This window comes from Prionailurus viverrinus, chromosome F2 (assembly GCF_022837055.1).
Source record: "Prionailurus viverrinus isolate Anna chromosome F2, UM_Priviv_1.0, whole genome shotgun sequence".
Lineage (NCBI taxonomy): Eukaryota > Metazoa > Chordata > Mammalia > Carnivora > Felidae > Prionailurus > Prionailurus viverrinus.
The window spans coordinates 46373035-46397694 of NC_062578.1; the positions used below are offsets into that span (position 1 = coordinate 46373035).

At 37.4% G+C, this 24660-nt stretch overlaps 1 protein-coding gene across 4 annotated transcripts in view; it reads right to left on the reverse strand.

Annotated features, from left to right (window-relative positions):
* RGS22 (regulator of G protein signaling 22) overlaps positions 1-24660 on the reverse strand; it is a 133983-nt gene that overhangs the window by 100263 nt on the left and 9060 nt on the right. For 2 of the 4 annotated variants that reach the window (XM_047842699.1, XM_047842700.1), the window contains exons 3-4: positions 16430-16492; positions 1655-1876 (exon numbers count right to left, since the gene is read on the reverse strand). In XM_047842699.1, coding sequence (XP_047698655.1) covers positions 1655-1876; positions 16430-16492 — 285 coding nt within the window. Of the gene's footprint in view, positions 1-1654; positions 1877-2085; positions 2173-7261; positions 7331-16429; positions 16493-24660 lie in introns of those variants that run through there. The other 2 variants (XM_047842701.1, XM_047842702.1) reach the window with 2 other exon arrangements.

Here is a 24660-nt window from a genome sequence, read left to right on the forward strand (position 1 = left end):
ACTTTTTTTTTCTTTTTTCTTACAACACTTGAAAACTCTTCAAGTAATAGGCATTGTCACACTTTCTCACGGCTTTCCTTCAACCACTCCAGCCTGGCCTCTGCCATCACCTGGTACCAAAACTGCTCTTGCAGGTCGCCAACTCCAATGGACCAGAAGTCTAAAATAATTTTGAATTGCAAGGAAGATATATTCTTTTTCTTTTCTTATGATCTAGTGGAAATGGTTACAGAGTTTACTATTGATTTGGGGTAGCCTTTAATAGTTTAAGTAATTTATTTTTTAATGAGTTTTTATTAGGAATGAGTTTGCATGAAATGCAACAGATTTATGTATATTAATTTTGTACCCTGTAACTTTACTGAATTCATTTATCAGTTCTAGTAGTTTTTTGGTGAATTCTTTAAGATTTTCTATATATAGTATCAAGTCATCTGTAGATAGTGAAATATGTTACTTCTTCCTTACCAATCTAGATGCCCTTTATTTCTTTGTCTTGTCTGATTGCTGTGGCTAGGACTTCTGTACTATGTTGAATAAAAGTGGTGAGAGTGGACATCCTTGTCCCGTTCCTGATTTTAGAGGAAAAGCTCTCACTTGTTCCCCATGGAGGATGATGTTAGCTGTGGGTTTTTCACATATGGCTTTTCTTATGCTTAGGTATGTTCCCTCTAAACCTAGATTGTTGAGACTTTTTATCATGAATGAATATTGTAATAATTGATATGGTGCTTTATAGATCAGAATAGATTTCCTTCTTTAAACTTCAAAACAATGTTATGACATAGCTTTTTTAGTATTTATAAAAGTATTTTAAATGCTATTAGTATTACTATTAATGCATTTAATTTGATGAAAGTAAACAAAGATGAAATATATTGGAATTCAGTAAAAGAAGCATTGAACAAGTGTCAGGCTGGAGAAGAGCTATGTTTTAAGGGTTGAACATATTTTAGTCTAGTTCCATCAGACACTTCAAATCATGGAAAATGTTAAACATTCATTTTATTTTCAGCTGAACCATACAACAAACCTAAGTAGTAAGTGGTGATGGTATCATCTGACAGGTGATGAAAATAAGGCTCATCAAAATGATTTGTTCAAGAACACAGAACCAGTAAGTTAAAGAACCAATGTTAGAACCCAGGTTTTTGGGGGTTTTTTTGTGTGTGTTTTGTTTTGTTTTTACCTCATGTTAAGGAGACAAAATCCAGAAACTGAGAGTAGAATTTAATGCCAGGGAGGTCAGAGTCACATAGCCTAACTTGAGGGTCAGAAATCATAATTCCCAACTGCTTGTTAGGATAGAACCCAAAGGAGATAAATTTACTGTGTACTCGCATTTTCTAGAGTGCATCTAGACTATAAGGGATATACATATTTCTACTTCCCCCAAATTAGCCTTATATCCTAAGTATTGAAAGCAAGTTATGTGAATCTCCTCATATTAAAAATCAAATATCAACAAAACTGCTAGATTAAATTGGCCATTTGATATGAAAAAGATGATACAACAACTAACAAATTCTATGTATAAGTACAATAAAATTTAATAAATATAGTTACATTTCAGAAAGGCAAGCCCAAGGAACCTCATGTTAATTTTACCTAATGCTTTAGTTACCTAGTATATTTATCAAGTATACTTTCTTACCATAATATTGTAGTTGACATTAATGGTCTCATTTTCATAGGGGGCATTCATTTGAACAGGTTTAATATCATTCTTTCCTTTCCTTACAACATCATAGATGGGATTTCGAGGTTGCTGGTTTTGTAGAATTTTTTTCAGTTGCTTTTCCAGAAGTTGTGGAGCATTGTTAACTACTTCAAAAACTCCATAATCCGCATTAAATCTAATTGCCTCTGAAAAGGTCTGTAAGATAGATTTGGGGAAATAAGGTCTTAAATTTGTATAAACCAGAAACTCACTGTCTCAAAGAAGACTTGACACTTACATATATGCATATATACATACATAAAGTTTTGTGTACTTAATCATTACCTCTTCTCTTTTAGGAGCTTAGAAATCCCTTGACTACAGATAAGGGAACCCACTGAATCCTTCCTTTCCAATGTACTTACGCCATGAAATAAGGATGTACTGTGGCAGAAATTCCCTTTGCAGTATCTCTGTGTTTCTTTGGAACTGGAAAGAAATACACACCTGGTCTCTATGAAGCAATGCTATTCTCTTAGGAGTGGGTGGGTTACTAGGGAAGAATGAGTAAAGGAAGAAAAAACACTCGCGTTATCTCTTTCATCCCCAGGAGCCATGAAAGCTAAAGTACAATGCCTTGCCCAAAAGGATAAAATTAAGTACAATGTGTTCTTCATTTAAGACTATTTCAACACCGTTCCTCTCACTGTGGAAAAAAAGAGAGAAAGAGAGAGACTAACATTTCTGAGCTTTTCACAGTAATTACTAAATGTTGCCAAGTTTTATTTAAAGTCAGTCAGTTAATATACAACAATATTCAAACAGTGAGTTTGAATGCCAATTTGCATTAAGTAGCTCTGTAACTTTGAGTAAATAATTAAACATGTTTGGCATCTCCATCTCCATAACAAATAAATAGTGGATTGGCTGTGTCTTTTCCCATTTTGCCCTCCAAATCTGGAATCAAGTTTCCTTTTTCAGAATATTAACTTATTTTAGGATACCTTTAGTGAACTATTTACTCATGTAGATTAATTTATAAATGTCTATCCAGGTGGCAGAAGATATCTAGCCCTTCCCCTTGGATTAGTAAATGTCCTAGGGAGAACATCAATTCTTCCAAATTTTACTAAGAGATTGCTAGATATACCATAGTTAAAATTTAATAAATGGTAGGATGTCATAATATTGGAGTTAGAAATATATACATACATATGTAAAAATATCCATATATATGTACGTATATATACATATTTTTTAATTATTTTTTTACATTTATTCATTTTTGAGAGACAGAGCATATCAGGGAGGGGCAGAGACAGAGGGAGACACAGAATGTGAATCAGGCTCCAGGCTCTGAGCTGCCAGCACAGAGCCTGATGTGGGGCTCAAACCCACAAACCATGAAATCATGACGAGTCAAAGTCAGACACTTTCCTGACTGAGCCACCCAGGCACCCCAATACATACATATTTTTTTTAGTGTCAGATAACGTCACATCTCTAAAGTCTGATCATCTCCCCTTCTAAGGAATTTAAAGTTCATGGACAATAGAATTCAATATGAAAGTCAGTCTACTGGCCAAAAGGCCTCAGGGCTAAGATTTCCCCTCAAAAATTACATGTATAGGGCAATGGACAAGTAATGACAAGTGCCAGTAAATTGTGTACAAGGTTTCTTCAATAAATATATTTAACTGCACGTGTCTTTCAAATATGAGATTCAAACAGGCATCACTTACCTGAATGTCAAATACGATCTCTGAATTATACTATCACTAGACTAAACAGATAAATGAGTCTGCTGATATCAAAGACAAGATTCATTTGGTAGGAGAAAGCAACTGAATTAAGCTTGGTAGAGAATGGACATAAAATATTAGCTGGGGTTGGGGAAACAGTACAGTATACTGCAAAAGACCATCTGGAAAAGATTTCTTCTAGTTCTGAGTATCCATGGAACAAGAGAGCAAGTTCGGCCTTTATTTGTTTTCCTTTCTTTTTTCTGCCTCCTACCCTCACACCTGGTGGACAGAGGGACACAAAGCTGTGATAATCCAAAGCCAAGAATGCCAGTTAGTTAGTTCTATGAACAAATAAGACATTTCCTGCTACTCAAGTTAGAAAAATAATGACCCAGTAAAAAAAAATTTAGAGGGACTATGACATTCTGAGACCCTCAGTAGCCAATGTTACTCAGTAGAAAGGAGTTAAGTTACAGTTGATATAAATAATGGAAGAGACAAGAACTACCGTTAACTGGCCATCTACCACGTGCAAGCATGTGACAGACACTTCAAATGCACTATCTTTCCACATTCCTGAGATCATTCTTTATTGAAAGTGGACACTCAAGATAGTTATGTGATGGACTATGGATTCAGAGCAATGAAGTGCTAAATCGGGGCTATCGAAAAAGTCTATCTGGTCCCAAAGACAGCACATTTCCCCTTCTTTATGATTTTATTGCCTCACATACTGATAAAACTAGCATGTACTAACCACCTTCTCTAGGCCAGGCCCTGTGCTAAGCAATAACCCTATAAACATAGTGGATCTGGGATTCAAACCAAGGTGTTTTATCAGTAAAGACACACAAGCATGAAGCAGCATGGTACATGTGAGTAATTTTCAGCAGTTCCATGCAGTTAGAATATAACTAGAATATAGTTGAAATTGTTTAAGGAACAGAGGAAACAGAGGAACAGAGGAAAGACTTGAGGTAGATGAGGTAGATAGGACCAAATCATGGAAGGCTTTGCATGCCATTTTAAGAAGGATAAGCTTATCTTGATCCTTGAAATAGGATGGGATGGGAAAATCCTAAATTGGGAAGTAACTATGATTTGTGTTTTAGGAAGATTCTCCTGGTAGCAGTCTGGAGTTTTGTTTGCTGGCTCTTGAGTTGGTGAGGTAGAATGCTCACATCCCACAAGCAGAGCCATCCCCAGGCTCTCAGGAGACTGGCAGTTACCTCAGAGCTACCGTCATCAGAGCCAGGGTCAGGGTGGCAATAACTCCCTTGCATGGGTTACTGTCCCCAGCACACACAGGGGCTAGGGCAGGGTGTAAGGCAGGTAGTCAGCAATTACTTTCATTTTCAACTCACAAAGCAAAACTATGGCTGAAACAAGTGATCTCTTCATGGATTTCCAGCACATCCCCTAGTAAGTGCACTGCAAAACTCTGGGTTCATGACTACAGACTGCTTTAAACACTGAGCTGACACATAATTTCAGTAGGCGTCAATAGATGCTGTGGATTAGCTCGCTCAGGATCTGTTCCAACCCCCTGAAATGCAGAATCTGGACAACTAAAAACTGTATCACCCAGACTCCCGTGTGGTTCAAGTTACACGTGTGACTCAGTTCTGCTACTCATATGCACGAAATACTTGAATTCTGAAGCAAGTGGAGTAGAGGGAAGAGGCAGAGTCTATCCATCCTGAGGAAGGAAAGCTGAACGACATAAGTACATGAAAGTGAGGAGAGAAACTGGACAAAAAGAAGTACTTTACAAAAAAAAAAAAGAAAGAAAGAAAAGAAAACAGAAGCTAAGCTGTAATTGTGTCCATGATTAAATGACATGAAATTTAGCTACATAAGATGTTAAAATATTTAGAATTTTTAAATTTAAGAATTTATCTCAGTGGGGGAGGCACCTGGGTGGCTCAGTCAGTTGAGTGTCTGACTTCGGCTCAGGTCATGATCTCACAGTTCGTAAGTTTGAGCCCTACATCGGGCTCTCTGCTGTCAGCACAGAGCTGGCTTCAGATGCCTTGTCCCCCTCTCTCTGCTCCTCCCTACTCCCTCAAATCAATCAATCAATCAATAAAAATTTTTTAAAAAGAATTTATCTCAGTGGAATTAAAATGTGATAGAGTCTATGCCAAGAGGATATAAGTGCTTTCTTATTTTAAAAGCCATGATTTCCAATGGATCTCTGGAGATCCTTAATAGCACTGTGGTTCTAAGATTATAAAAGGGGCAAATAACTGATTCAAAGCTTCCCCCAGTTCACTTATTTCAGCAACGACCAAACTTTTGAATGCCCAAGGGCCAATTATTATCCCGAGCAAAGAGGATACAAACTGAATAAAACACTTGCCTTTGCAGGAACAATACATGGTCATTCATTTTTTTTTATGATGAAGAGTCAACAAAATGCTGAAATAATTTAAATTAGTGTAACATGCAAATGCTAAAGGGGAAATCTGTCCACAGAGAGACCATGGTAGTTAATACTAGAGTTTTGGTTTTTTTTTATCTAGTTATTGTACTTTAAAAGTGATTTGGCTAACCTAGAAATCTATCCAGAAAAGGATAAGCAGAATGATTAAATGAAAGAAATGTTGGGTAAAATCACTTTGCTTTTCTAGGATTTATCATAAAAGGGGTTTTAATTAAACAATCCCAAGGTGCCTTTCTTCTTTGATACTCCATTGATCCACAATTGTCTCTCACAAAAAAGAAAGTCTGTATCTTCTTCTTTCTAATAAGATCATCCAATTCCACTGTTCCTTTGTTATTTTACTCATTTATTCAATAAGTTTCATTGAACACTTATTAAATAAGCTATCATGATAGATGATGTATTGCCACATTGAGTGAGCCAGTCCAGAGTACTCTCCACAAAGCCCCAAATGAAATGGAGACACAGATATGGCTTCAGAGTATGCTGATCCAACAAAGAAGAAAGGATGTAAATACACAGAGACAGTAAAGACTCATCCTACAAGACAATGAACCCTACAGTTGGCATACAAGGTGAAGTCATATTTAGTCAAAATTATCCCTTGAAATCCTTGAGAACACCCATAAGGTATAAAGTCGTCCTACTTCTCAAGAAGCTGATCACAGTGTTTCCTCTGGAATTGAAATGGGTTACTGATTCTTCAGTTAGGAGCCAGATGAAATGGTGCACTTGTGTTTAAAACTCATGTTATACACAGATATTCATGTTTAACACTAGAATCCCTTTCAGCATGATCAGTTCACTACTCTAGGAAAGGCGAGCAGGAAGAGACCATTGGGGGAACAGCAGATTCTCATCTTCTGGCTCCTACCCTTATCAAGATGCTCATAGATGCGTATGTGTGTGTTTATGGATTAGTAAAACAGACAAAACCATCCTCACTCTTTAAATCACCCTCACTCTCTCTGCAGAGCACGAGTAATTCATTTTGAGTAATAACACATGTATATTGATGAACTGAAAGCAGTTGGACATTGCTGAAGCTTACTAGTCAAGAGGGAATTAACAGGATATAAGCCTGGAGAGAAAGGCAGAGGATGGGTTCATCAAAGACTTTCTATTATGTGCATAACTCCCAACTCACTCTCTAGAGTCTGTGGTTCTCAGAGTGTGGTGCCTGGACCAGCAACATCAGAATCACCTTGGAACCTGCTAGAAATGCAATTATCAGGCCCCTCCCCATAATGAGAAACTCAGAGAGTGAGGCCTGGTATTCCGTGTTAACAAGCCCTCAGGTGATTCTGATGCATGTTCAGATTTACGCTGCTTTAGGGTGATGGGGAGCCAGTAAAGAGTTTTCAGCTGGGAAGAGACAGAATCCAGATCAAGACAAACTTTAACACCCACCTTCTGTCCGCTACTTCATGTAGACTTTCCCGTGTATTCACATAAGTGGAGGGGATGACCATCTAGGTTCTGTACGCAGAAGAAAGAACCCTGCTCTTTATTATGCAAAGTCCTGTTGTCTGCTTTAAAATACATATATATATAAATCTTGGGCACCTGGGCGGCTCAGTCAGTTGCGTGTCCGACATTGTTCAGGTCACGATCTCAGGGTTTGTGAGTTCAAGCCCCGCATCGGGGCTACTCGCTGCTGACACCTCAGAGACCACTTCAAATCCTCTGTCCACCCCCTCTCTCTACCCCTGCCCCCCTTGCATGCACTCTCTCTCTTTCTCAAAAATAAACATTTTTAAGAAATCTCTCTCACACATCAAGTCCTTTGTTTTCACTATTTCTCAGCCTATCCACAAAACTCCCACAGTTGGTTTAGTATGTGACAATAAAAGACATGTGAGGTGGGGGAGAGAGAAACAAACGAGGTAGGAAGTCTCTCTCCAGAAAAAGCTGAGTAGGCTGATTTAAAGAACTCTCAACTTTTAATCATATGACAGGAAAAATCTTCAGTTTGAGCCTCAAACCCAATCCTCCGCAAGCTGCTGCAGACTGCTCTTTCCCTTGCTTAATTTTCTTATTTCAAGGGTATCGTTTTCCAAATGTTCTAAAACGAACTGACCTGAAGGCGGTGAAAGCTAACTTTGTAGTACCAGTCATCCATGTGCGAAAAATATTTCCACAGAAAAAGCAAGTGCACGAAAATATTTTTACCACAATAAATTGCTGGCTCCACATTTCTTTGAGAAGAGGAGGGGGGAAAAAAGCCTGTGAATAATTAGTGATGTGCTTAAACTGCCAGCGGAGCACCACTAAAACTTACTGGGTGCCAAATTATTTAGCTGAACAGTATTTAAATTAAAAACTAATGACTAGGTTAATTTAATACATGTTCATCTCTGCTCCAACTCTGTCTCTCCTAATTGAGTTCCAAAGCTGTATTTTAAACATGCATCCTAGTCAGCGAATGAAAAACATGTGACTACTTGACTATAACGAGTCAGTTACCAATAACTTCTTTTAATCTAAGTTTTACTGTCATTTTAGATGTTTCACCATAAACTATTTGCTGGACATATTCACCAATGGGATGGAAGGAATCATGTGCCACATAAAATACATAGAAATATCCCTAGTTAATAAAATGAATTAACATTTGGTAATGTGAGTGCTTTATGTGTGAGCTACAAGGCTTATCAAAACACCCAGAGGTATAAACGCTGAACTAGGCAGTACTACCTACACTCTATCAACACCTTCAAAAATCAATCTCAAGAAGTTAAAAGTATTTAACTTTTGGCAGCGGAAGACCCAAACCCTGCATCCCCCCTTATGCCTCTCATTCCCCAAATCCGTACTCTCTTTCTCTTTCTCCTTACCCAACAATCTATCCAACATATAAATCCTTCATAAAGCTGCAAGAAATTATAATAGTTTACAGATTAAAGAAAAAAGTGTGGAGAATCAGTCCCCAAAAAAGAAGTTATGGTAAAATTCCAAAGGCAAATAGCTAAGCATGGTCTGGCAAACACATGACATACCTATCCTTGCAAGGAGGGTATGGAACAGGCCACCCCTTCGGCTTCTGCAGACCATAAATGTCACAAACATTCTAAACCACCCACAGAGGACCAACCTAAATCTGTATGTGGGCTCATCTACCCAATCCCACAACAGTCACTGAGCATAAAACACACAAAACAAAACCAAAAGGGGAAAAAAAATGTTTTCACACTATAGCACAGAAGAAAACTTAATAAGCAAACACTTGTCCATAAAGAGTTGACAGAAAAAAAAAAAAAAAAGACAACCTCCCAGACACCAAATGAAAACAATATCTGAATATGAACCTGGCAACAGAACAAACGGAATGAAGTTATGAAAGCTAGGATTTGGAAAGTGCCATAATCATTTATAATAGCAGCAACTGTCCTGGATTCCCCTCATCAAAATAACATGGAGGCAGGCTACCAGCCATCAATTTCTGGATCTTACAATGTGTCCCATGGGTGTTATGGGGTAATGGAAAGAAGGAGGGTAGGAGCCAGAAAGCCTGATTCCTGGGCCCATTTCTGCCACAATCCAATCTGGGACCTTGGGCATGTCACTACAGATGTGGAAGAAGACTGAGAAGTCTCAGAAATCTAGGACTTAAGGGAGGGACTTTTGGATTGAGAATATTATAATACATATCTACACTGTCTATCTCAGGCTTAGATTGTTGTGGTTTTTTGGTGGAGGAGGAAATGGTAGAGGAGGTGAGGCAAAAGAAGATTAGAAAGTTTATTTGTTTATTTAAAAATTATCTTACATGGAAGATGTATAAATAAAAAAAAAAAACAGAATCATCCTCAAGAAGCTTTTGGAGATACAGAAGAAAGGGACCTATCCTTGGCCCCAGGAAATTTATAATGTAGCTCCTGAGATAAAAATAAACAGAGAAGATTAATCAAATTTTCTTTAGCTGGGAAAGTCTAATCTCCCACCTACCATATATACCACCATAAAATATTCCCCAAAATGATTTCCTAACCTGTAACCAAATATCTCCAATCACAGGAAGTTTCCTCCTGTGAATAATGGCATCCCTATTGTTCTGTTCTACTGTTAGAAAACAAACTTTAAATGTCTTTCTTCTGGTGATTGAAAATCAACTTCCTCATAAATGCTGGCCTTGGTTGTGCCCGCCAGCTTCACAGAACAAGTTAACCCCTCTTCCTCAATAAGATCTTGAAATACTTGGAAAAAAGCTGGTCCACTCGAACCCTTCTACCCATTCCCCAGCCAGGTTCAACACCCACACTTCTTTCAACCCTTCCTCATCTGACATGGTTTCCAGAGTGTTCATTGGCTGAATCTCCCCAAGTCTGGTTTGGCAGAGCAACTGCTAACCTGTGGCACCAAGAATGGAACACAATATTCCAAATGTAGTCTGACAAGTCAATACGACTTTAAAAAAAGACAAAGCAAAACATTTATTGAGTGCCTTCTATGCTCCAGACTAATATTTTTCTTGATTGTAACTATACCTCTGTTAATGTCCCCTAAAAATACATCAGCTTTATTTCAGACCATTTCAGATTACCACAATAAAAATAAGACCAGATTCTGTTCCTCCACTGCCAGTTCTATAGTTCTTACAGCATAGTAGGACAAGTTTTTGAGTCGTGTGGACCTGGGTGGACCTTGTCACTTAACTAGCTGAGTGACCTTAAGCTGGAAAAACACTAGTTCACTTGCAACGTCTCATCCTGATAAAAATAATTTGGAAAGTCAAAGCCAATGACATATTTGTGTGGCACAGAAGTTTATTCTCCAGACTGACAATGACCTACTAATCTAATTAAGGAGTGACTGCCCCTCATGTTTCAGGATCAGAAAATGAGTTGGTCTAGTTAGTGAAGGAAAAAGAAAGAGAAGCACTAATTCTGTGCCAAGCACTTAACATACATTACCTTGTTTCATTACAACCTTATAGGATACTTACACTGTTTTCACAGAGAAAGATATCAAGGTATTAAGTAACAAAAGAATGTTTCTAAGATCACAGGGGTAATATCTGCCTCACTTCTATTCTAATCATTACACTGGGGCATGGACACAGGAAGAATATGTGTGGTCAAGGTGGGTGGGGGTGGCTCAGGGGAGGCAGGAAAGATTGTGCAGGATGACACAAGCAGAATGAAGCGGGAGGTAAAACTAGAAAGGTTAGATTCAGGCCACATTGCAAAAGGTCTTGAACTCCATACTAAGGAATGTGGACTTAAATCTGTAGGCTATTAAGTGTCAACCCCTACTGGCTACAGTTAGAGAACGTGTTCAAATATTTGAAAACTAACTTCACAGGTAATGATATGAGCTTTGGAGAGACAAAGCCGTATAAGTGGAGCATGTGTTGGGTGTATTATTTTAGATAGGCGTGGGAGGGAAGGTTTCCTGAGTAGAGGTGACTTAAATCAGGGAGAAGGTGAAACAAGTATCTCAGGAAAGAGCACTCCAGCCTAAAGGGCCCTGAGTATGCTTGGCACATTCATGGTGGAGAAACATGAAGAGGGCCAGCTAAGCCGGAAAAGAATTAATAAGAGGAAGAGGCACAGGAAATAAAGACCAAGAGATGGCAAGAGACAGATCATACAGGATTCTGGATTTTATTCTTAGTGTAATAAGAAGCCACCTTTGAGGGCTTTGAGGGCAGGAAGTAACATGGTTCCATTTATCTGTATTAGTATTATTACCTTATTGCTATGATTATGCTTTACTGAAACTATAATACATTAAATTTATGGCTCCCTAAAATGCCAGTCCACAATGCTCCAAAAAAAGAGAGCTCAGTTTGACACATTTATTCTCAATAAACCCATGCTGGCTTCTAACTCTTAGCTAAGTGCTAATAAACCAAACATTACTAAGCTGTTCTAGAATTTTGCCTGGAATTTGGTTTGAGAATTCATCATTCTTTCTCCTCCCTGTCCCCAAATTCTTTTTGGAAACCTATTACCATATTTCCCCTTCTCCTATCTTGTGGCGTGAAGCATGGGTAGTTAATAGGTAGATTACATTGTACCATATGTAGCTGCAAAGGAATGAGAGAGATTTTCATAGGGTGGGGGGGACACGGAATGAGAGAATGTAAAAGAGAAGGATTTGGAGAGACAGAAAACAGGAGAGAAGTGGCCGAGCTCGGCCACATGGGATATATGAAAGGGTCAAACTGGAGGAGTCTGCTTGGGTGGGACGAACACGTGACCACAGAGACACTCTGCCATCTCACCTGAAGACTGAAACACACAAAACACACAGAAATGGTAACATCAATTCTGACTGGATGGCAGGACTATGGCTCAATTTTTCTTACATTTAAGATAAATTTTCTCTAGTATTGTTATATCACTTCTATAATTTAAAATAGATTTTAGAAAAAAGAAAGGTAGGGGAATTTATGTTCTAGAGCAAGTAAAAGTCAAGATAATCACAAAACTTGAGATGATGACATGTAAATCTTGAGAAATTGAAATCAGACCCAATATAGACATTTTTCTTTTTAAAATGTCACAAAAATTAGAGGAAAAATGGAGAATGCAGAGCCTAGAGGAAAGACAATATACTCAAGAAGAGCAAAATTCTGACAATTTTGTGATGCTGCTGGGTTTTTTATAATACACAACCGGATGATGAAAAAGTTGCAAAATCAGACCAGGGGCACCTGGCTGGCTCAGTTGGTTAAGTGTTGGGCTCTTGATTTCAGCTCAGGTCATGATCTCACAGTTCATGAGTTTGAGCCCTGCATCAGGCTCTGTGCTGACAGCGTGGAGCCTGCTTCGGATTCTCTCTCCCCCTCTCTCACTCTGCCCTTCCCCCACTCACACACACAGGGACACACTACCTCAAAATAAATAAACTTTAAAAATAAAAAAAGAGGGGTACCTGAGTGGCTCAGTTTGTTAAGTGTCTGATTTCGGCTCAGATCATGATCTTGCAGTTCATGAGTTTCAGTCTCATGTCAGGTTCTGCTGCCAGCTCAGAGCCCAGAGCCTGCTTCAGATTCTGTGTCTCCCTCTCTCTCTGCCCCTCCCCTGCTCACACTCTGTCTGTCTGTCTGTCTCTCTCTCTCTCAAATAAATGAATATTTAAAAAAAAGAAAGAAAGAGAAAAAGAAAATCAGACCAAACAAGAACCCATGAAGTATCCTGTACCATCACTCGGGCCTGTTGCTGGAAAGCGAGAGGTGATTGGTGTCTCAGCCTAACCCCCATAATGGATCCAGAGGACTGGCTGTGCCAAATGGGGGAGAGACCACAAATTCTTTTGGAAAAAGGAAAATAAGACAAAACAACAAACATGCATGCATAGATACATACATACATGCAAAAACTAATCTAGGCAAGAGGGTGCATCTAGTACTGTCTCTTCAAAAGACATCTTCAGTGGCTAGGCTTTAAGAGATTCAACATATCATGGCCCACTCCCACTCTCACCATTACTATTTAACAGAGTACTCAAAGTCTTAGCTTCAGCAATCAGACAACAAAAAGAAAGAAAAGGCACCCAAAGTGGCAAGGAGGAAGTCAAATTTTCACTATTTGCAGACAACACGATACTCTATGTAGAAAACCCAAAAGACCCCACCAAAAAATTTCTAGAATACATGAAATCAGCAAAGTCGCCAGATACAAAATCAACATGCAGAAATCTGTTGCACTTCTATACACTACAAATAAAGCAGCAGAAAGAGAAATCAAGGAATCAATCCTATTTGCAATTGCACTAAAAACAATAAGATACCTAGGAATAAACCTAACCAAAGTGATAAAAGATCTACACTCTGAAAACTATAGAACACTTATTAAAGAAATTGAAGAGGACACAAAGAAATGGAAAAGCATTCCACACTCGTGGATTAGAAGAAGATTGTTAAAATGTCTATACTACCCAAAACAATCTGCACATTTAATGCAATCCCTATCAAAATACCACCAACATTTTTCATAGAGCTAGAACAAACAATCCTAAAATTTGTATGGAACCAAAAAGGCCTGAATAGCGAAAGCTATTCTGAAAAAGAAAAACAAAATTAGAGACATCATGATTCCAGATTTCAAGCTATATTACAAAGCTGTAGTCATCAAGACAGTATGGTACTGGCACAAAAAGAGACACATAGTTCGGTGGAATAGAAAACCCAGAAATGGACCCACAACTATATGCTAAACTTACCTTCAACAAAGCAGAAAAGAACATCCAATGGAAAAAGACAGTCTCTTCAACAAAGGAAAATGGGAAAACTGGACAGTGACATGCAGAAGAATGAAACTGGACCACTTTCTTACACCATACACAAAAGTAAATTCAAAATGAATGAAAGACCTAAATGTGAGACAGGAAACCATAAAAATCCTAGGGGAGAACAACATCTTTGACCTTGGCTGGAGCAACTTCTTATTAGACACATTGTCAAAGGCAAGGGAAACAAAAGTAAACATGAACTATTGGGACCTCATCAAGATAAAAAGCTTCTGCACAGCAAAAAACGAAAAACAAAAAATAAAAAACAACAATCAACAAAACAAAAAGGCAGCCTACAGAATGGGAGAAGATACTTGCAGACAATATATCTGATAAAGGGTTAGTATCCAAAATCTATAAAGAACTTATCAAACTCAACACCAAAAAATCCAATTAAGAAATGGGCAGAAGACATGAATAGACACTTTTCGAAAGAATACATCCAGATAGCTAACAGACACATAAAAAGATGCTCAAAATCACTCATTATCAGGGAAATATGAATAAAAACCACAATGAGATACCATCTCACACCTGTCAGGATGGCTAAAATTAACAACACGAGAAACAACAGGTGTTGGCGATGATGCAGAGAAAGGGGAATCCTTCTGCACTGTTGGTGCAAAGGCAAATGTGTGCAGCCAGTCTGGAGGTTCAAGCAACTAAAAACAGAACTACCCTAAGACCCAGCAATTGCACTACTAAGTATTTACCCAAAGGATACAAAAATACAGATTTGAAGGAGTACGTGTACCCAATGTTTATAGCAGCATTATCAACAATAGCCAAACTCTGGAGAGAGCCCAAATGTCCATTGACTGACGAATGGATAAAGAAGATATGACATACAAATATATAAATACACACACACACACACACACACACACACACACACACACACACAATGGAATATTACTCACCCATCAAAAAAAGAATGTAATCTTGCCATTTAAAATGATGTGGATGGAGCTAAAATGTATTATGCTAAGCAAAGTAAGTCGATCAGAGAAAGACAAATATCATATGATTTCATACGTATGTGGAATTTAAGAAACAAAATAGATGAATATGTGGAAGGGAGAGGGGAGAAGAGAGGGAAATAAACCGCAAGAGACTCTTAATGATAAAGAACAAACTATGGTTTGACAGAGGGAGGTGGGTGGGAGATGGACTAGACGGGATATGGTACTAAGGAGGGTGCTTGTTGTGACGAGCACTGGGTGTTGTAGGTAAGTGAAGAATCACTGAATTCCACTCCTGAAGCCAAAATTGCACTAGAATTTAAATTTAAAATGAGTTTTAAAATTTTAATTAAAAGTAACATATTATGGCCCACACCCTCTAAAATTACTTGTGACATTTTTATATTCCAAATTTCCCTGGTAAATATGTTAATGAAAAAAGTTTTTGCATTTGTATAATAATGAAAACCCTTTCTTATCTTTTATTTGAAATTCCTGATTAACTTTATTTGCCAAGCACTGTAAGTGTTTTTATGCATTCCCATCTCACTTTCCCCAACCCCCTTGATACTTAAGTATAACAGTCAATGCTCTGAAAGACTAAAATTCTATTATTTGGCATCCACCTATGTCTTATTTACTATTAATATAAAATTCTAGTTAACTTAGACACAAATTCCACTTTAATATCTGTACAAAAAGAAGACAATAATTGCCTAGAGTCAAGAAATACAGTTTTTTTTTTATATTTTGTCTTTATCACCTCTGTTCAAAGCCTGAAACTGCCAAATACAATAGCATCAGATTTTGCACAGAATACTTCTTTTCTAGTTTATCCACATTTATTATTTTTATTATTTTTTTTGTACAAAATACTTTTAATGGTTAGAAAAATTCCAGCTTTCAGGGTGCCTGTGTGGCTCAGTTGGTTAAGCATCCAACTTTAGCTCAGGTCATGTTCTCACGGTCTGTGAATTTAAGCCCCACATCAGGCTCTGTGCTGACAGCTCAGAGCCTGGAGCCTGCTTCAGATTCTGTGTCTTCCTCTCTCTCTGCCCCTCCCCAGCTCATGCTCTGTCTCTCTCTGTCTCTCAAAAATGAATACACATTTAAAAATTGTTTTAAAAATTCCAGCTTTCTTATTCATTCATTCATTCATTCACTCTTATTGTTGTACAACTGATGCAGCTTTCTTCAGTAATTTCCAAATGTGATTCAAACCCAAATGATTAACTCCATAAAAAGATACAAACTTTACTTTTCATTAATAATTCTGAAAGAGATTATCCTTCATAAAGTTACCTTATAAAATAATCCAGTGATTACAATATTTTGCTTTGATGATATATTCCATAGAACATAACAATATACTCACTGGAAGGCTTAGGAATTCATTAAAGTAGTCCACAAGGAAATCATCTGTTGCCAAAGAATCTTCCTGAAAAAATATAAAACACAATATTATGCTTACACTGAGATGTTTTAAAACATGCCAATATTATTCTCTAATTCTGCTTATCAAAAGATTATAATGTAGATCCTCAGATCTTTTTCAGTCTGTCAACAGCAAGTGCTCACTATAAATAGAACACAGTGCTACAATCTCTGGAGGAAAGAAAGAAGAAAACAGAATGGAGCACACTCTTAAAAGATTTTGTCAGTATGCCTAGCTGGAAAACAGAACACATGAAAAATATAGCACAGCACTTAAATGAAATATAGTACAAAACTCAACACAAGGTAAATTTCCTACAGACGTATTTTTATACACTTATGTATATGATATTTATGTATATTATTATATTAAATATATTTTATTACAATAATGGCAGAATCAATAAAGACAGAACCGTGTTTGAAGTAAAAATGAAATTCATAATGTAAATTTCTTAAATTGCCTAATGGAAGTGATAAACTAAGTAAAGAAAATATTCTACTGCCTCCTCCCCAGAATGAGACAGCTTTAGTAATCTGACAGTTAGTAATTTGCATGAAGAAACTTTGACAATGCATGTGTTCTAAGCATAAAGATTGTATATATTTTTTCCATAACTATCTCACCCACCAACATAGCCACTTTTAAAACTGGCAAAATTGGAAAGCCCCTGCCAAGAACAAATTTTCTCTTCCAAATAAAACACCTTATTTTATTAGCAATTGTTTCCATTGTGTCAAAAGCATATCATGGCATACTCTGCTATACAGTACATGTGTTTATTTTGTTATTCATAATTATATTTCCACTTTGCAAATCTAACATGAAAGTTGACAATATGACACAATGCTATTATTTCCATATGGCTGATTATTTTCTTCTTATATTGGCCAATTTTTAAAATTTGTTGAAGTATAGTGTTGCAGTGTAAGGAAGATACTCTAGCATATTGACTTGGAAAATAGATTTTGCAGGGTAATTTCTCTAAGTATTTGTAGTACAATTAGTATAGAGTTATAAATAACCACTTACAGGATTTACATCAAGGAACGTACTAAAAATCTGAACTTTAAAACTAAGGATTTAGCTTACTAAAAATCTCAACTGATTAAAACAACAACACACTTAGCATCTCATAAACCGTCTACGTTCATAGTGGTACCTCAATAATATATTCTCAAAGTTCTGACTGGCGAAGATTTAACAAAGCAGAGCAAGGCTGGTAGAGGTGATATACAGCTAATAAGCTTTCAAATTTTACCTTTCAAAGTTACTTTAATTTTCTGGACTTTATTTAGTGAACTATCTACTTTCTGCTAAGTCTTAAGAGAAATCAACTGAATTTAATAAATATTTTTAGGATCTCCTAGATGGAGGGCACTGTCCCACAGTAAGGGTGGCCAAATTTTGTACTACTGGGCTCATGATCAAAAATCCTCAGATGGGAAGCATGAGTATTTTAATTAATAACAGTAAGGGAGTACTGTCCCTTACTAATTTTTCTAAAATAGCACCTTATTTTTAAATTTTACCTATCAAACAGAATGTGCGTTTCACAGAGTCAGGTGCACCTAAATATTGCTAGAATATGGCCAGTCACATGGCCACAAATTTCTAGATAATCCTCAGACTCATATATTCATTTCCAGTTGCCTCACCCTTCTCAGAGATTGTAACTCAATGAGTTCCAAACTATCTATGATGAAGTAACTGTTTTGTTTTGTGTGTTCCCTAAGTTTCAGACAAATAACCTATAAAATACAATAAGAATGAATTACTAGAAAATGAAATAAAAGATACGCATAATACAAAAGCCCAATGGTTTATTATTAAATTCAGTAGATACAAACAGACTCTGTCAACATACCATAAAGTTTTTACATGTTTGCTCTCGACTTCTGAACTCATCTCAACAAGGACTGATGAGAGTTTCAGGCAGCTCTGGTCGACAAACCCTCATCAAGTAGCATTGCCCTACCTGGTGAACAGTTTGCTTCCAGCAACCTCAGGTGCCCTGAAACTGAACCACACTGATAGGGCATTTCTCTGGCGTTCAGTCACATCCTCAGGTTTGCATTTTCAACCATAGAAACTCCAAGTATTCACAAACATCAAAATCTGTTCTTTCTTTTCTGAAGCTGTATCTTGCTTTCTCCCCATATGAAATATCAGCACTTCTGCTGCTACTAGGGAAATTCTGCAAGGGAAATAAGCATGGTCTCCAAGTGCCGACTCAGTTCTCTTGTTGCACTTCAATGGGAAGGCCTGCACATCTCTAAATAAATGAGCGTATCTTCCCACTGAAGCTTCTAGTCCAACACGTTCAGATAATTTGTCATATCAGTGAGCCAATGAGGATCTTTATGAAACCCTTTACGTATTATTTATCTATCCTTACTTATTAAGGATCTTCATAAACACTTTATTCTCAAAACGCTTCATTTAAAAAAGGCCTTGATCTAAGGAAACTTACTCTTTGTAAGTTTCCACAATCTAGTCACACGGCTGTATTAAAATGAACTAAGTCGCCATGCTTGGGATTAATATATTCCAAATAACCAATAAACTGGTGATGGTTATTAATGGCACAATCAAGAAGAAAACTGAGTTACAATCAATTCCTCCATTACATCATTCCATGAACCTGACTGCAAACTTTGCAGCACAGATTCTCTGCTGAATGATGCAATGGAAGGTAGGAACATTTTTTCAGAATTGAATACACACTTGAAACCTGTTTTTTCATGTATTACAGGTGTGCCATCTGTGAAAGTGAAGTCAGCTTTTCCGTTTTTAGTCCAGACTTCTCAAATTTCTTCCTGAAAGAGGGTTAAGCAAAATAGTTTATATGTGCTGGCTAATTATGGTAGACAAAAATTTTTTTGCTTAAGAATTTATTTTGCTGAGCCCTCAAATCAGATAAACTACAATTAGTTCACCACTCTAAAACAGGCAAGATATACAAAGAAGACCTTGTAAACAAGGAAGATGAAGTAAGATATACATAGACATAAACCATAGTCCACCAAAGAATATGATACATGCCAAAAGAAAATTATAGGATTAAATGTTTCCTCTCAAAAGAAGGAGACATTATCTGGTAGGAGGAATTAGAAGAGACTCAAGTGGAGAAAATGGCATTTGAAGTAACTTCAATTCTATAATTAGAAATACATAAATGAGAAGCAACAATGCAAAGCACAGAGAGAAATGCATGAGCAAAGCAATGTGGAAATCAAAACACAGTAAAAGTGATCACGGTTAGCTAATGGCAGAAGTAGAAAAATAATCCATGTTTCCAACTTCATTTCAAGCCATTCACACATTACACCAAAGCTATTCATCTAATATCCAATGCTGAATCCTATACTGACACACCTTAGATTAGGAATGCTATCATCAGTCAGTAAGACAGACCGTATTTCAAAAATTACAGCCATCAGGATGCACCTATTTTTATTGTTTCTTCCTAAATTACACATGATCTTTCTTTTCTCCTTTCCAAACAAGCCAATCACTAGACCAGAGCTTCTCACTAGGGGAAGACAATGGAGTTCAACGGGTCAAATGAAAGTGGACCTCTTCAGCCTTCAAGGCAACCAGGCACAGCCAGGGATGGCAGGGGCTCCCAGGATGGTGACTCAAGGTTGTGAGCAACATTGTTTGGTACTCCTCATGTCCATCTTCCTCCCCTGGATAAAGTGATTTATGAGTCACATTCCACACCCACTGCTCCTCTGTAAGACACTGAGCAAAGCCAACGAGTTGCTCAAGCCCCTGGACATAGATTTATTAGCTATGTGCAGAGCATACACTGTCCCATGGAGCTCCCAGAAGAGTTTGTTTTAGATGTCCAAGAAAACAGCACAAGACAAAGCTGCTGACAGCTTGGAGGAAAGGGGGAAGGGAGATCCTGGAAGGCTACAGATGACAGCTCCAAATCTCTGCCTTCACATATATCAGATATTTCTGTCCACTGGTAACTGATGTATGCCTGTAGTAGTATCCAAGCTAGATATAAGGTGATCAGTCAAAAAACATATGCATATCCTGCAACACAGACTTTCATCACTACTTTGAAATATTTGATATGAAACATTTTATTGATTTCTTTTTCTTTTTCTTTATTTTTGAGAGAGAGAGAGAGTGAAAGCAGGGGAGGGGCAGAGAGAGAAGGAGGCACAGAATCCGAAGCAGGCTCCAGGCTCTGAGTTGTTAACACAGAGCCTGACTTGGGGCTTGAACTCACAAACCTGTGAGATCATGACCTGAGCTGAAGTCAGATGCTTAACTGACTGAGCCACCTAGGCACCCCACATTTTATTGATTTCTAAATCTATTTCTTTATCCTAAGAAATATTAACGTTGTGTTTGTCATGAAAAAAAGAACTATTAAATGTTAATCTCAACTCCTGCAATTTTAAATGGTTACAAAAATTGTCTAAAAATTTTTAACTCTTATTGGGTGATACAGTTTTTTACCAATAGAGACTATTCAAGAATTATAAGGGATCACCATTAAAAAGTCTTGATTAGTAATTGCATACAGTCATTTCAACTATAAAACTTGATATTAAAAAGTTACCTACATCCAAAAAGGAAATTAAGAAAATAATTCCATTTACAAAGAATTTACTGAAAAGAAGTTAGAGAAGATATAAGTACATGGAAAGACATACCATGTTCATGAATTGGAAGCAATATTGTTAAAATGACAATCCACCCAAAGCAATCTACAGATTTAATACAATCTCCACCAAAATCCCAATAACATTATTTTTATTTATTTATTTATTTATTTATTTATTTATTTATTTATTTGCATAAATAGAAAAACTCATCCTAGGTGTGGCTGGGTGGCTCAGTCAGTTAAACGTCTGACTCTTGGTTTTGGCTCAGGTCATGATCTCATGGTTTGTAGGTTCAAGCTCCACATTGGACTCTGTGCTGACAGTGTGGAACCTGCTTGGGATTCTCTCTGTCCCCACCCCCCGCCTCTCCCATGTCTCTCTCTCACTCTCTTTCTCTCTGTCTCTCTCAAAATAAGTGGATAAACATTAAAAAAAATAATAAAGATTTTAAAAAAGGAATAAAAACTCATTCTAAAACTCATATGGAATTTCAAGGGACCTTAAATAGCCAAAACCACCTTGAAAAAGAACAAAGTTGGAGGACTCCTATATCCTGATTTCAAAGCTTACTATAAAACTAAAGTAGGGGCGCCTGGGTGGCGCAGTCGGTTAAGCGTCCGACTTCAGCCAGGTCACGATCTCGCGGTCCGGGAGTTCAAGCCCCGCGTCAGGCTCTGGGCTGATGGCTCAGAGCCTGGAGCCTGTTTCCGATTCTGTGTCTCCCTCTCTCTCTGCCCCTCCCCCATTCATGCTCTGTCTCTCTCTGTCCCAAAAATAAATAAACGTTGAAAAAAAAATTAAAAAAAAAAAAACTAAAGTAATCAAAACAGTATGGCATAAAGACAGACTTACAGACTACTGGAATAGAATAATGTCCATAAATAAATTCTCTCATACATGATCAAATGATTTTCATCAAGGATACTAAGACCAGTCAGTGAGGAAAGGACATTCTTTTTCAACAAATGGTGCTAAGAAAACTTAATGACGTTGGACCCTGACCTTGACGTTGGACCCTGACCTTATAACCATACACAAAAATTAACTCAAAATGGATGAAAGACCCAAACATAAGAGTTAAAACTACAAAATATTTACAAAAAAATAAGGATAAATCTTCAAGAGCTTGTATTTGCCTGTGGATTCTTAGATATTGCACCAAAAGCATGAGCAACAAAAGAAAAAATAAATTGGGACTTTATAAAAATTTTTTAATTTTATGCATCAAACCCTTCTCTTAAGAAAGTGAAAAAACCTACAGAATGTGAGAAAATGTTTGCAAATCATATACATGATAAGCAAGAAAAAGATAAACAATCCAAATTTTTCATATGGGCAAAGGTCTTGAATAGACATTTCTATAAAGAAGACATTCAGGAGCGCCTGGGTGCTCAGTCAGTTAAGTGGCCGACTTCAGCTCAGGTCATGATCTCACAGTGTGTGAGTTTGAGCCCCGCATCAGGCTTTGTGCTGACAGCTCAGAGCCTGGAGCCTGCTTCAGATTCTGTGTCTCCCTCTCTCTCTGCCCCTCGCCTGCTTGCCCTCTGTCTCTGTCTCTCTCTCTCTCAAAAATAATAAACATTAAAAAAAAGAAGACATTCAAATAGTGAAAAAGCATGTGAAAGGATGATCAACATCAATAGCAATAAAAGAAATGAAAGGCAAAACCACAATGAGATATCACTTCACATCTATTTTTTTAAAAAAAGGAAAATAACAAGTATTGGTGAGGATGTGGAGAAACTGGAACTCTTGTACATTACTGGTGGGAATGTGAAATGGTACACCTGCCGTGGAACACAAAATGGCAGTTCATCAAAAAAGTAAAACATATAATTACCATATGACCCAGCAATTCCCCTTCTGGGTATAGGCCCTAAAGAACTGAAAAGCAGGGACCCAAACAGAATTTTCTACACCCATGTTCACAGCAGCATTATTCAAAATAGCCAAAAGGTGGAGATAACTCAAATGCCCATTGACATATGAAAGAATAAACAAAATATGGTAAATACACACATGAAATATTACTCAGCCTTAAAAAGGAATGAAATTCCAGGGCACCTGGCCGGCTCAGTTGTTAAGCATCTGACTTCGGCTCAGGTCATGATCTCACAGTTGATCAGTTAGAGTCCCACATCAGGTAAGTTTGAGCCCTACATCGGGTGAACATGAGCCCTGCATCAGGTGAGCTCGAGCCCCACTTCATATGAAACACGAGCCCCAGCTGAGCCCCACTTCTCTCTCTCTCTCTCTCTCTCTCTCTCTCTCTCTCTCTCTCTGCCTCTCAAGAGATTCTCTTTCTCTCTCTCTCTGCTCCTCTCTCACTTGCGCCCTCTCTCTCAAAAAAAAAAAAAAAAAAAAAGGAATGCAATTCTGATACATACAACAACATGGATGACCCCTGAAAATGTTATGCTAAGTAAAACAAGCCAGACACGAAAGGGCAAATACTGTATGATTCCACTTATATGAGGTACCTAGAATAGTCAAATCTGTAAAGACAGAAAGTAGAATAATGGTAACCAGGAGTTATGGGAGGGGTAATAAGAAGTTACTGTCTAATGAGTACAGAGTTTCAGTTTGGGAAGATGAAAAACTTGTGGACGTGGATAGTGGGGAATACTGTACCACAGTGTGAATGTGCTCGATGCCACTGAATTGTACACTTCAAAATGGCAGGTAAATTAAATTTTATGTTTTACCACAATAAAAGGTATGCACACACCAGAATCACTCAACAACATGGATGAATCTTAATAACATTATGCTGAGCAAAAGACTTGCACAAAAGAAAACTAACTGTATGATTCTATTTATATGAAGTTAAATCTAAGTAAAATCTATAATCTATGCTACTAATCTATGGTGAAACATAGGACAGTAGTTGTCTTAGGGGAGTGGAGGCAAAAGAAATTAGGAAGAGGCTTGAAGAGACTTTCTAAGATTATAGAAATGTTCTATATATTAATGAATGTTTGGATTACATCGTTGGATACACTTGTCAAAATTCATCAAATGGTACCCTTAAAAAATTTTTTTTAAAAAACCTTTTTTACATTTATTTATTTTTGAGAGACAGAGCACAAGCAAGGGATGGGCAGAGAGAGGAGACATGAATCCAAAGCAGGCTCCAGGCTCCAAGGTCCACACAGAGCCCAACACAGGGCTTGAACTCACAAACCGCAAGATCATGACCTGAGCCGAAGTTGGCCGCTCAACCGACTGAGCCACCCAGGCACCCCCCCCTCCTTAAAATTTTTTCTATTTCATTGTGCGTAAATTTTACATCAACAAAAGAACCCCACAAACTAATACAAAACAGTAGTTTATGATATTCATGTTTAGAAATTCCTGCTTAGAAATGTTTAGGGTCGATATGTATCATGTGGATACCTGCAACTTACTTTGAAACATATTTTAAAAGTGGATTGATGGATAGATGGCATGGTGGACAGGATAGAAACACATAAAACCAAATGTAGCAAAACGTTAATAACTGTGAAATCTTAGTGGTGAGTATATAGGTGTTCACTATAC